This window comes from Populus euphratica, unplaced genomic scaffold (assembly GCF_000495115.2).
Source record: "Populus euphratica unplaced genomic scaffold, PopEup_1.0 scaffold145.1, whole genome shotgun sequence".
In the NCBI taxonomy this organism is placed as follows: domain Eukaryota; kingdom Viridiplantae; phylum Streptophyta; class Magnoliopsida; order Malpighiales; family Salicaceae; genus Populus; species Populus euphratica.
This window is the reverse complement of record NW_011500001.1, coordinates 455,931-470,222: the sequence shown is the minus strand read 5'-3', so window position 1 is coordinate 470,222 and position 14,292 is coordinate 455,931. Positions and strand designations below refer to the sequence as shown.

The 14,292-nt window shown below is 29.7% G+C and overlaps 3 protein-coding genes across 4 annotated transcripts in view; all 3 read right to left on the bottom strand.

The window, feature by feature from the left end:
* Positions 1-1,260: 1,260 nt before the first annotated feature.
* On the bottom strand, positions 1,261-1,617 carry LOC105140908 (uncharacterized). Its single transcript, XM_011047952.1, has one exon. The coding sequence runs from the start codon at positions 1,615-1,617 to the stop codon at positions 1,261-1,263; it is 357 nt and encodes a 118-aa protein (XP_011046254.1).
* A 5,739-nt stretch (positions 1,618-7,356) lies between these two features.
* Positions 7,357-11,369, bottom strand: LOC105140888 (plant intracellular Ras-group-related LRR protein 9-like). 2 transcript variants are annotated; one of them, XR_845265.1, is made up of 4 exons: positions 10,421-11,369; positions 9,111-9,277; positions 8,198-9,035; positions 7,357-7,723 (listed from the first exon to the last, which is right to left on the bottom strand). XR_845265.1 is itself a non-coding variant. In XM_011047928.1 (3 exons), exons 1-3 carry the CDS (start codon positions 11,150-11,152, stop codon positions 8,393-8,395), a joined length of 1,542 nt encoding a protein of 513 aa, XP_011046230.1. In that variant the 5' UTR covers positions 11,153-11,369; the 3' UTR covers positions 7,906-8,392. The 2 variants fall into 2 exon arrangements, 1 of the variants encoding a protein (XP_011046230.1); XM_011047928.1 differs by lacking the exon at positions 7,357-7,723 and having other exon boundaries at positions 7,906-9,035.
* Positions 11,370-12,750: 1,381 nt separating this feature from the next.
* LOC105140887 (protein MAK16 homolog) overlaps positions 12,751-14,292 on the bottom strand; it is a 4,076-nt gene continuing 2,534 nt past the window's right edge. Inside the window, exons 8-10 of the mRNA XM_011047927.1 lie at positions 14,190-14,292; positions 13,628-13,764; positions 12,751-12,910 (exon numbers count right to left, since the gene is read on the bottom strand). Coding sequence (XP_011046229.1) covers positions 12,866-12,910; positions 13,628-13,764; positions 14,190-14,292 — 285 coding nt within the window. The 3' untranslated portion in view covers positions 12,751-12,865. The remainder of the gene's footprint in view (positions 12,911-13,627; positions 13,765-14,189) is intronic.

Genomic DNA, 14,292 nt, shown 5'->3' with positions numbered 1-14,292 from the left:
GTAGCGGTTCAGAAAGGTAAATTTGAATTGACTCAAGTTAATGTAAGAATAAAAATAATTATTATCATAGTTTTAAAACTCAACTCAAAGGTTAATCTGGGATAAGGTCCATGTCACAGGTTAAAAGGGTCAACAAGGGTTTTTCCGAGTCAATATAAAGATAAAACCCGACTCGAAAATCAACTTAGAGCAAAGCTCAAGTAATGAGTCAAGAGGGTGAATGTATAGATAAAAATAATTATTATTATAATTTTATAACCTAACTTGTTAGTTAACTTTAGACAAAACCTAGATCACATGTTATAAAGATCAATTTGGGTTAACCCAAGTAAACATAAAAATAAAAGTAATTATTATAATATTTTTAAAAATAAAAGTTGGTCGGGTTGACTATTGACCCAGATCAATATAAAAATAAAAATAATTATTATTATAATTTTAAAATCTGACCTATAAATTAATTTGAAACAAGGCCAAGATTATATATTAAAATGATTAACTTAAATTTATTTGGGTTACCACAAGAAATAGGTAGGTACTAAAATTTTTATTGAGAGTCAATTAGAAATAAGGTTTAAATCACTGTTATCAGAAGGATTAATTATTAAAAATAATTTAAATTAATATAATAATAAAAATAATTATTATTATAATTTAAAACTAGATTTAAAAGTTGACGAACAACCAAACTCAGATCACACACTCAGATCACACGTAAGATAAGTCAAGCTTTTAACCAATGTTTTCTTAAAAATAAAAAACAAAACAGCCTCGTTTTTTTTTTCCCCTTTCGGGGTTGCTTGTTAAAACAACTAGAAGATTGATATTGACGAGATCTAATTAATCACTTCGGTATTTGCTTTTAGTTGGGTTGGAGCTTAACTGGCCTTTCGTATTTCATTTTGACATATGTTTTCGTCACAGTCATGGTAAAAGAAATGGCGAAATGAGAGAAGCTAAAGAAGTGAAAATTTCTTATCAATTTGTTTACAAGATCGAACCAACAATCGTTGAGACAAACCCTTTAAAAAAGATTTGCAATAAACATGTACGAACCCTTAATGCTGTTCAGTATATATATAGAAAAGAAAAGGGAAGAAAGACGAAATACAATGTGAAAAAAGCACTACAAAGAGACAGTGAGCACTGCAAAAACACCAGAGGCCATAACTAGAAAGGAGAAAGATAATCACAGAGAAATATATTCTTTCAAATACTGCAGTTTCCCTTTACATCCTGAGTTGCTTCTCGTTAATGGGTCTAAGCAGCCCCTCTAATCAAGTACACAACAACATCAGCAGTGATTTTCCTCCCTTGTTGAACAAGCACCCGGCGTCGCTTTCCCGAAAATGCTAGAAGCACCAGTACCGTGATCCATGTCAACACCGTGGCACGGGCAGCAACAACAAGCAATGTTGATAGTAATAAGACCCCGGAAACCAAGAAGGCTGACCCAAAGAAACCAGCCCAGTTGAGTCTGCTGGGGTTAGCAGTACAAGCGTAGAAGTAGCACACCAGAGCACAGAAGGAGACCAAGAGGGCCGACATTAACAGGAACAAGAACAACAACAACGTTGTTGTTTTGGAAGAAGAAGATGTTCTAGACAGCTTGGACATGTCTCTGATAAAAACAGAAAGAAAGAAAGAAAGAAACCCTTAACGAGAAGGAAGAAGAAAGAAAAAGGGGCAGTTTCTTGATCAATTGATGGGAAAGTGGAAAGAAATTGGAAAGCATGTGAGCACATGGGGAGGTTGGTGGTGCCAGTCTTGCTCCATTATTTACGGTGATGTTGTTCTCGGCTCGGATTGTTGATTTTGGGGCAATACTAGCCGTTGGATACTTCGTGCAGGGAATTACTATCTTTTTAGTGTTCCGACTAAATAGGTCATCAGTGCTAAATTGCTAGTCAGGTTAATTTTTTTAAAAAATACAAAATATATATTTAGACAGCACTAGTATTTAAAAAAAAAAAGGGAAAAATATGAAATTCAGATCGTTTGATAAATTTAGTTAATTTAATAATATAAGTAATTGCTTGTAAAAATTACAAAAATATATATTTTAAATATTTTAAAAAAATTTATAATCTTATTTAATAATAAAATAAAAATTAAATGAAAATGAAATAATCATGAACACAAATTCAATATTCAATTCAAAGCAAATCAAATGTTGAAAATAATTTTTTTTTTTAAATATGAATCTACTTGAGCTAACTTATCAAATTTATGACTTGATTGTGAGATCGAAATAATCTCGTGAAAAGAAAATTAAATATAATTATGAGGGTCAATTATCAAACCAATCTAATGTTGAAGGACAAAAAAAAAAAAAAAATAACAAAAAAAAACTTGAATCAATTTGAACTAACCTACAAAAGCCTATGACTCAATACATTAGATATAGATAACCTCATGTAAAGAAAAAAAATCAAGAAAGCCAATCCTTAATAAATATAATGTTGAATAATAAAATTGAAAAAAATCAATTTTAATAAAGGAAAAAAATCAAAGTCAACTTAATCTAATTTTTCAAATCCATAATCCAGATCATAAAACAATGATTATTCCATAAAAAGTAAATCTGAAGAAAACATGAAGGCAAACTTCCAATTAACCGAAAAATGAGGAATGAAAATGAAAAACAAATTAATAAAAAAACGATTTAAAATAAAATAAATAGCAATCAAAAGAATTAGGATCAAATTTAATATAAAAAATAAAATTAAATATTGAATGATAAAATTGAAAAACAACTTCAATTAAGAAAATAATAAGAAAACAACAAATAAAAAAATAATAATAAAATTTGATATAAAAAATAAAACTAAATATCAAAAAATGAAATGGAATAAAAACTTGAATCAATTTGAACTAACCTACAAAAGCCTACGACTCAATACATTAGATATAGATAACTTCATATAAAGAAAAAAAAAAATCAAGAAAGCCAATCCTTAATAAATATAATGTTGAATAATAAAATTGAAAAAAATCAATTTTAATAAAGGAAAAAAATCAAAGTCAACTTAATCTAATTTTTCAAATCCATAATCCAGATCATAAAACAATGATTATTCCATAAAAAGCAAATCTGAAGAAAACATGAAGGCAAACTTCCAATTAACCGAAAAATGAGGAATGAAAATGAAAAACAAATTAATAAAAAAACGATTTAAAATAAAATAAATAGCAATCAAAAGAATTAGGATCAAATTTAATATAAAAAATAAAATTAAATATTGAATGATAAAATTGAAAAACAACTTCAATTAAGAAAATAATAAGAAAACAACAAATAATAAAATAATAATAAAATTTGATATAAAAAATAAAACTAAATATCAAAAAATGAAATGGAATAAAAAATAAATAAAAATAAGATTCCATACAAGATAAATAATAATTAAAAAAATAAAAATTAAATCTGATACAAAATATAACATCGTTCAACTTGGCCAACTTGGCTCAAATCATAAGACGGTGAAAGAAAAAAGAGGTAAAAAAGAAAAGAAAAGAGTAATTTTCATTGCACTGCTACTCATTTTGCTACCATGCTTTAAATTAAAAAGAAGACCAAATATCTCAAAAATGTCATGTGCCATCGTAATAGTGTGGACACAATGCACATGCTAACGCATGCAATTTATGGTCTAGATAGTTTTAATATTTAAATAATATTTTATATTTTGTAAAATATTAAATTGCTTCTTAATCAATTTAATTATAACTAAAAAAACTCATAATAAAAATACAAAAAAGCCATTGGATGTCATTTTTTTTTACTTTAAAAATAATTTAGTTATTTTAGTATGCATTTAAAAAAATAAAAATTCAAAAAACCCTCTTAACATTAATAAAAAAAAAATTAAAATAATTTTATCATTGTATTGTATTGTAAGAATATGAAAACATCAAGTTGTCATGAAATAATCTAATAATAATTAATGAGTCTTATGAAATAATCATATTATCCCTAATAGCCAGTATATTATTTCTATAGAAAAGAGTAAAATTATTATTATATTATTTAAATTTATAGTGTTTTGTGCATAGATCAAAGTGAAACATCTATTTTAGTTTATTTACTAGTTATTTGACTAATATTTTGTAGCAGGACAAATATTTTTTATGCAAAATACAAATAAATATACAAGCCATTCAAATAATTTTTTTAAAATCTAATTATAAATAAAAAAAGTCTATGCATGCATTTATTTTAATACATTGACAACTATATGCTCTAGTAAATAATAAAAAAAAAACTATTCAACTCGTTTCACTGTAGATTATAATAATAATAAAAACTATTCAACTCGTTTCACTGTAGATTGAACAATTTTTTTTATCTAATTCAAAAAAATTAATGTATAGATATTATTAACGCTTTTTTGTTAGATTAAGCAACAAATATAACATTAAATCAAAAGGTCAATGTTTACTTATAGTAATATTTATAGTAAAAATTATATGTATTATTAAAATCATGTAAGATTTTAAGTTAATTTTTAACATAGCAAAATAAAGAAACAAATTACAGTTGTTATAGTAAAATATCATTTGGTTAGTCTTTGTACAATAATTGTTTTAAAAAAATTTAAATACAAATTACAAAAAAATAAAGATAAGAAAAAAATATAGTATAAATAGATCCAGTGTAGAATGATAAATATTCAAAGTATAGAAAATAAAAAAATATTTTTTTCCAAAAAAAATGTAAAGAAAAAAACTAAAAAAATATTAAAAAAATAAAGATAAAAAATAAAATGGTAATAAGTAGGTCAAGTGTAAAATGATAAAAATATAAAATGTAATGAGAAAAAAAATAAAAACTTTTTTTTATAAAAATAAAAATAAAAAACTCAAAAATTAATATTTTACCACCACTACAGTATCATTAAAGTAAAAAAAAATTTGGCAAAATCTATAATTTTACCATTTACACATCAAAACACTGTTTTGTTTTAGAACATGCATAGTTATTATTAATTTAAGAACTGGACTGGAGATGTATAATTTAATTACGGTTTAACCCATAATATGTCTTTTTTTCCCTATTGGTGGGGGGTTTGAATATTAATTACTCTTCAATGTACCCTATGATTCATCTTTTCGAGGAGTTCACTGTGGCTGTTTCACCGTTGTCTATACCCTTGAAAAGACGCAGCAGCAAGCTTTTAATTAATTTGCCGTACCTTTCATTATTACTTTATCCACCAACTCGCAACACTAATCATTAATATAGTGATGATGAATTTGCTATTAGACAAAAAAAAAAAAAAACTGTTGAACTAGGATTTGAGATAAAGTAATTATTTTATTATAATTCAATTCAATGTTATTTTTAAATTGTTTGAAAATATATTAGATTTTTTAATTTTTTTTAAAACAATTAAATTATTTAGATATACCATAAATAAAAAGGAGAAAAACTAACAAAACTATCGTCTTAGGTCTTTTGAACTTGATTTTTTTCTTTAATATCAACTTAATTTATAGACATTTTTTTATTTTAAGAAATATTTAAAGTTAAAAAAAAAAAGGTTTGTTAGCACATGAAAAGGTCTCAGTGTACCCCTAAACTAAAAACACTATTCATTGAATATTGTTATAATGAATTTACCCTTGGCCAAAAAACAATTAAGGTAGGATTTGAGGTAAGATTATTTTTTTACTGTGATTTAATATAATTTTCAAATTATTTTGAGGATATTAGTTTTTTTAATATTTTTATAAAACTTAAATACTTTGAGAACTGAGAGGTAGTATTCACAACAGCTTTTGTTTTTAAAATAAATTGTATAAACAACATGTTTGATTGATTAATGCTAAAACTTAATTTATTATTTATATAATTTATGTTGAAAACATAACTTTGCCAAGGAAGCTTAAAGTTGCTTCTGCCTTTCTCCTGCGATCTTATAATAAAAAATAATTTTATTATTCATGGTCAGATTAAATTCACTTTAAATCTAAATATATTAAACCCAAAATATATTAAACTCAATTCGACCAAATAAAAAAAATCTAATTTTTATTTTTATTTTTAATTGAATTTTATTTGAAAAACTATTGTTTAACATTATTTAATAATGTTACATAAATTAAAAAAAAGATTATATAATAATATAATATTTACAGAATTTAATTGTAATTTCAATTTTATTCTTGATAATATTTAACTTGATGTTGTTGCATGCTTAGAAAATCATGAAAATTGCAATCCTTATCAGATGAATTTCATATATAATGAAATTATAGATAGTTTAATGGAATAATAAAAAAATATTTTATATAAAATATTATTTATTTTATGATGTAATAGTAATATTTAAATCTATAATATTTAAATTAAAAACTATTAATATTAATATATATCTTTCTACTTATTTTATAACATCAATTCAAAAAACATTCTTAATCAAATATATTAAACTACTTTTTATTAAATCTCAATTTCAATCACATTTTAATCAAACATATATAAATACTAAATCAAACTCAACCAAAAATATCTTTTATAAAACAATTTTCTCCATACCACAACCACAAATATTGTCACGGTACTAAATACACTCTAGCTTCATCCCAGAAGCTTTTATGTATTTTTAATTTTTTAATTAAAATTAAATCATTTAAATTATCTATAGATTCAAAATTAACAAATTATCTTTATTATTTGATCTTAACAACATGTTTTTTTGTTTTACGTCAAGCTAATTTAGAGGTGCTTTTGCATTTTAATAAATAAAAAAATTTTACAAGTGCTGCTACATTCTAGAATGACAAGTTAGGCTTGGACACTGAGCCCTTAATAATAACATGTTTGCTCGATTTAAAATATATATATATATATATATATATATTTTTGAAGTTAGGCAACCAGACACATGCTTTTTTTCCCCATATCATAGCCATAATGAAGGTCTCAATTATGGTCTCAAATAACTAAAAAAACAAATTAAAAAAATCTCCGAGCTCAAATCTACTAAGAGCATCCGGGTAAGGCTCCCCTTATCTAATAAAACATATTGATACCAGTACCAAAAATTTTTTATGGATTAAATCAATATTAATCAATACTTTCTTTCTCTATCATTATCTAGTAACTTTATTTCTTCTCTCTTAAACCAGGAATTTAAGACAATTGAAATTTTGATATATTAAGAGACCGAAAAGTTGTGATTTAAACAACTACCACTTTTCTCCTTGTTTTACACTTCGGTCCCTCCTTAAAAATTCTTGATAAATTGATCATCAGTTTGAGCATAAAAAGATGCGATTAGAGAGAAGTAAAGTTTACGAACTAAATTGTAAAAAAACAAATTCATTGTGGATTGCTACCCCTGCTTCAACTGCGTTGTAAACCTGCTTCTACCCACCTATCCTTGTTATAACCCAAACAACATGCATGTTGTTCATACAAACGTTCACAAACTTATAATTTCTTTCAACACGACCTCAGGACCAGATACAGCTGACACCACCTTCGTTATCAAGAGTATTCCAGTAAATAATCTACACAACCGTATTGTTTACGAACACCTTAATTGTTTGATTTTCTGGACTTAATTTTATTGTTTTATTTTCACTAATCTATACAGGAATGATCTAGGCCTTGAGGGTTTTAAACCGGCATGAGGATGGAGTCCTGCTCTCTGCCCGAGCTGTTTTTTAATGACACAGTTGCTGGACCAGAGGTAGCACAAGTACTTGAAATTAGCTGAAGCAAGATGAGTAGAGGAAGTTGGCTTGTGGTGTTGGCATTTAACACACTAAGGTGTTCTAAGCGAGTTAAAAGAGAGACTAGTGCGTCATTATCTTCCATTAATGAGGTGGTGTTGATAGATGAAATGTCCACCCAAAAACTGCAAGTAATCCAAACCATCATGCATGCCATCACACACTAATCCAAACCATTAAAGTCTATGCTATCACATAAAAATCCAAACCATTAAGTTCACTTAATGGCCTACAATACTTAGCGTCTTTATACAGGAGGACTGGCATTTGTGCATTTCTTCACGCTAGTAGAGTTATCAGGAGATTACTAGAACGACCACTAAAGCTTATATGCATTTTCAAGAACGTTCTAAGATATTATGAGCAACTTCCAAACATTAATAGCAGCAGAAGGAACTGTTGTGAAATTCAATATGCAGGAGATGTTTTGATAACAGAATAGCCAAGAATCTACCTGTTTATTGTCTGGCAAAACCAGAATAGGACTGAGTGGAAGAAGAGCAAAATTTGCTGACTTTGCAGCTCTTCCTAGTTGGCATCGTTGCAGCTTCAAAAGAAACTGCATGCAGAAGAAATCCATTTCATCAATCATATCAAATGTACATGCTGTCGATTAGAAATGGATCTTGAAATATCAGAGACTGGGAAGTCATAGCTGTTGATCAAGATAAGGATCTCTAGGAACTCTCGGACTTAAGAATCCTGAAACAGTAGCAAAAACACCAGTAGCATAAGTTTTCAACAATGAGGTGCTGCGCGTCAACCATCCAGTCTGTGCTTGTTCTTGTACTTCAAGCATGCTCTTCCTTTCTTCCTCCACCAGTATGTCAATCCACCTCTTAGCCATAAAAATCTTCACAGCCTCGACCCCTTCCTTGATAACTTCTGGCGGCGGAATTACAAGGGGATTTTGGTCCAAGTTGAGTTTGGTCAAATTATCCAGACGACCAAATGAATCAGGCAAGGCAGAAATCTGGTTGTTGCTGAGATCAAGTTCCTTGAGGTTTGTCAAATCACCAAAAGTTTCAGGGAGTTCCTTCAGGTCACTGAAATTACTGCTCAAATTGAGGATCTCAAGATTTGTCAATTTCCCAATAGCAAGGGGAAGGCCACGAAGCTCATTGAAATGAGCATCCAGGTGGCGCAGAGATCTCATCTCACCAATAGATGTGGGAAGAGAAAAAATCTTGTTCAGCTGGATCGAAAGCCTCTGAAGATTCGACAATTCATGTCCAATATTAGTCGGCAAGTATGTCAGGCAGTTGAAGCTCACATCCAATTCCAGCAACGACCTGAACCATTGATGAATAAAGTCCACTTCACAGGATTTCTGGTCAACGGACAAACTTGTAATGAATTAGAATTACCTGCAATGACAAATGGTGTCAGGCAAGACCTCTATCTTGTTGCTAGAGACATCCAGGATTTTCAAGTTTTGCAGTAATCCAATTGAATCTGGCAGTGCTTTTAAGAGATTTGAAGCAAGATTGAGCTCTTCAAGAATTTCTAACCCAGTTATTGAATCAGGAATAACCTGTTTCACTCACACAGGTTACTCAGTTACTAGGAAAAAATAATACAAGTAATAACCATTTATGAAATGGGATTGGACGGACAAACTAATCATCAAGATTTCAGTTGGGGCTACACCAAGAACAAACTTTTTAACAAACTTTTTACTACCATGAATGCAAACAGACAGCACTATGTTTATTTATCATAATAAAAATATCAATCCACGAAGCAAAACAAGTATGAGAAGTTACATATTGCAGTTAACAAGTAAGGTTGGTTCTCAATGATTTGCACATCTCATAATCAGCATTATAGGATTCATGAACAATAAAGTGGGAAAGATTTTAAGGCCAGATTTACAGCTATCGTATAATTATTTTCAACTAATAAACTTGAGGTTTTCCTAAGCACTAAGTTCTACATAGAGTTCCAGCCTCTATCCTACTTGTTTTTTGCATCAATTCTGCTGATTTATCGCTGTTTTATTACTAAACTACACCACAACTACACCTATGAACTCTCAGCAGTATGATCATTACTGGGAAAGCTTTGGACATTAGAACTGCCACATATTAAGAACTAACCACGTTCACAGAACCTATGAACGGTGTGTAAAAGAGAATTTTTCCTTGCTTTCCACCCCAGGCAAGGTAAATCCTACAATAACTATTGCAAAACATTGAAAGAATACTCAGCCAGTAACTTCAAGTAACTATATGATTCTGAAAGATGACATGCCATGTATCTAACTGAAATAAACATTTTCATCTAAAAGCTGAAAATACAATCACACCAACCACATGCACCAGCACTGCTTTAAACTAAAACAAACCCTTATCAGAAGCATAGCTAGCACCCAAGTAAGATACAATTTTCAAGTAGCAAATTCCAATTCGAGCGCTCTATGAAATTCATAGCTTTCTTTTAATGACAGATTTGATATGCACAAATCCTTTTACGGTACCAATTATTCAATACTGGTAACAAATTCAAACCTCTTAATTCATCTTAATACCATAAAAATTATATCATAACTCCACTCTAACCTTATCAACTCGTGCATTAAATCTATATTATCACACAAAAGATTTTATAAATTCACAGCGCATAAAAGATTTCGAGAAACCCAAATTACATTTCTAAACACTAAATAAAAAGAAACCTGAAGTTGATTATTGGAAAGATTAAGCACTTTCAACCCCACAACCCTCCCAAATCCCTCAGGTAAGAACCTCAGTCTCCGATTCGACAAATCCACTCTTTCGATCCCTTTCGAGCTCCCCTCTCTCAACACTCCCACAACCTCCTCAGTCACCTCCGCCTCCACCTCCACTCCTTCCTCCTCCTTATCTTCCTCCACTCCTTGCTCCGCCTTCCTATAAATTTTCACCAACTTATCCTCCGCTTCCTTCAACAACTTCTCATAATCCTTGTGCATTTCATCCAATTGCAATACCATTTTATAAAAACCCCTCTCTTTCTCCGCCTCTTCTCGAATCTTCTTCTCTTTCCCACCCAAATGCGCCCTCCACTCTAACCTATCAATCTCACATGGTCGTGGAGAAAGCACAAGATCCTCCAATTGCTTCGATAAATTGGACTCGATTTCACTGAGTTTGAGTTTCGCTGTGTCCACGGTTTCATGGTCGGGCCGGGGGCCTAGGGTATGGAGCACCGATCGGGTTTGAGCAACATCGCCAACAGCCCGTCTCATTGAAGATAGGAGGGCCGGGTCGGATAATTGAGGAAATAGAGATTGAGGTGGTGGTGGTGCTTGTGATGGCTGTGGTGGTTGCTCGATGTCGAAGGAGGGGTCAGGGGATTTGTGTCCGAGAGAGGGAAGTCGGGCCATGACGTAAGAGAGAATCGGGTGGGTTTTCGGGTCTGGGTCCATTGTCGGATCTCTTGGTAAGAGAGTTGCTGTGATGATGATTAGAATATGTTATAAACGAGAGAGGTGACAGGGAAGAAGGTGGGGATTTTCGTCGTGGATCCGGATAATCGTACAGAACCTGATAAGATTACATGCAGGTGATGTAATTACTGACTTGTCAATGCACTATTGGATGGTGGTAAACACTGTAAATTTCTTCTTCTACAACGAATATGAAAAATATCAGTGATAGCACCAAGGTGTCCGCCTGTATCAAAAAACATGATTGAGCTAGCGGTGACAGGTATCGTGTGTGTGTCTACATATAAACCCAATAAATTTGATTTAAAAATAATATAAAAAAATTATTCCTTTCTTAGTTTATTTCTTCAAATACATCAAATAAAAAATATATAAAAATGTGTCTTTAAAATCATAAAATTCATTTAAAATAATAATTGACTGTGCGGAGTTTAATGTTACCATTTCGATAATGTACTTAATTTTTTTCCTATATTTTAGTTTTATTTATATAAGATTATTGTAATTTTGAAAAAATATTTTAATATTACCTTGATGTTCCATTTATAATTTTCAGTTTTTATTATATTATTAAATAAAAAAAATTATTTATCATATTTTAAAATAAAAAACATAATTATTATAAATTAAACTTCATAATTTATTTTGATTTGTTTTTATTTAAAAAATATATCGATTTTGAATTTCTGTTTAATTTTTTGTATCGATTTTTTAAACATCTATTTTTTTTATTATATTATTAAATAAAAAAGTTATTCTAGAAAAAACACAAAACTAAAAATTAACTTTCCTGATTTTTTTTGAAGTTATTGTGGTTTAAAAAAAATCTTTGTATTAAATTAGTGCTCAATTTTATGAGTATTTATTTTTATTATATAATTAAATAAAAATAATTAAAAAAGTTATTAAAATAAATAGATGTAGTTGTATTAGATAAAAGTTTTTAGTAAAATTCAAGGTTACGAGGTATAATTATGGTAGTGTGAATGCAGATGTAGTGCTAGTAAATGACACAATAACTTCAATAATGGTTGCTTATGACTTGATATAATCATTAATACCTGTTTGTTCTAGTGGTGTTTCCATGATTTAAAAAAAAAAGGTTTTTTTTAATATTTTTTTTGCATTTTTAGATTGTTATGATAAGTTAATATGTTTAAAATATATTGTTAATATATTTTAAAATAAAAATAACTTTAAAAAATAATCTATAGTATGATTTTAAACACTCCCTAGGTAATTGTATTCAGATGCTTCCAATGAAGAGATTATTTATATCACTACAGAAACAACCCAAACGCCGCCCTTCCGGCTTTGGCAGGCTGGGCACTGCAATGTTCAATACCCAAAACATATATATATATATATATGCATGCATGTGACACCATTATTTAATTGCAACAAAGTATCTCCCATTACAATGCCACCTTATTTATTACCTATACCCTGGCAATCAGTTAATAATCTCTTTAAAATCCTTAAAATTTCTTCTCATAATATATAAATTTAGATGTTTTTAGTTATTATTTCATAACAGAGAAAATAGAGATAGTAGAGGGGGAAAAAAACAAAAAACAAGACAAAGCAAAAGATATAACTTTTAGTAGAGATTTAACTTCCCAAGTATGAAACCTAAATTACAAAATTGATGTAAAGAACAACAATTTTACACGCAGATGTCTTAAAACCCTCTCAAAAGGTTTCCCTCTGCCTTTCAGAAGCATCTTCATTCTCAACCTGATAGAAAGCACCAAAAACAGTAGTAAGTGCACATTTTTATCTTTTGCGGCAGATATAAAAAGGTAAACAATTGAAAGGTGATGGTATGTCAATGCTCAGTCACAATAGTTTCTGTGCAAGAAAACTTTTAGTGGTATATATTGAGTTTTCCCCCCTCAGAAAGCTGTGCGCAAATCAATACCTCGTCTTGTTTAGAAAAACATGGTGGACCCGTCCGATTAGTGTTTTGGGGCTAAAATGAATCTTTAAAATTGGGGAGCCATGCTTACACAAAACCAGAGATGCAACTGCTCAGCAACAGCTAATGCAACTTATAAACGTCAGGGAGGGAGGTCAATAATATTTCAAGATGGTGTTTGGTTATCATCTCGAGCCAGGGAACAAAAATAGTTAGAATAGAAGGGAAATGCCCCCTATCCTTCCTGTTTTGAAAGAAAGGAGATTTACTACAAAACTGTTCCAGAGACGGTGTTATTTTTATGTCTCCATCCCTCTGACCAAACATGTTTTTGTCCCTTCTGTATTTATCTCTTTTGTCCAGAGACATTTACCTAATGCAACCTATAAGTTTCATTTGTGTTTCGACTACAAGAGATTTGCATGTCATGCCAACACAAATTTCAGATTTTACACTTCAAATAAATTTTGAATTGAAGTTCTCCATCCCATTTAAAAAAACATCTAAAAAAATAGTGGAGATCTTTGATCACTAACCTCAACCAGAACCCTAGCTTTCTTTTTTGATTTTCTAGGTTCATCTTCCTCCACCTTTCGACGAGCAGACTCTGATCTAATCTTTAACCTCTTACGATCAACTGTGCCCATCTCCTCTTCATCCTCAGGTGCATCATCTGCATAAATTTCAGAAACATATAATTCAAATTGGAACATTTTGCCTCATGTATATATAAGCCTATTGAAATCTGAGGTTTGATATTCACAGAATGAGATCACAAGAATCAGTATAGTAAAACATCACATACTCAAGTGAGCTGAATCTTGTTTTTCAGCAAAAACATAAAAAAATAAAATTATTTGATATATCAAACCTTCACACTTCTACAAATGATTGTCAACATAATCAGCATTCACTTTTAAGGTGAAAAATTTTAATCATAAGAAACTTCAAACACAATCCATATAAATGGAATTTTATATAGCAAATACAGGAAATGGTGTGCATGCACTCAGGGCAGTGAGCGTGCAGCAACTGGGAAAGGATACATGAAAAATCCACACCACACTACTCTCTTTATAAAAAAAGAAAAGACTTTACCATTATTCTTGAGAGACTCGTCAATAGCAAAACCACCAAAATCTTCTATATCATCTTCTTCTTCAAGATCATCATAGCCTTGAACATATTCTATTTCAGGTTC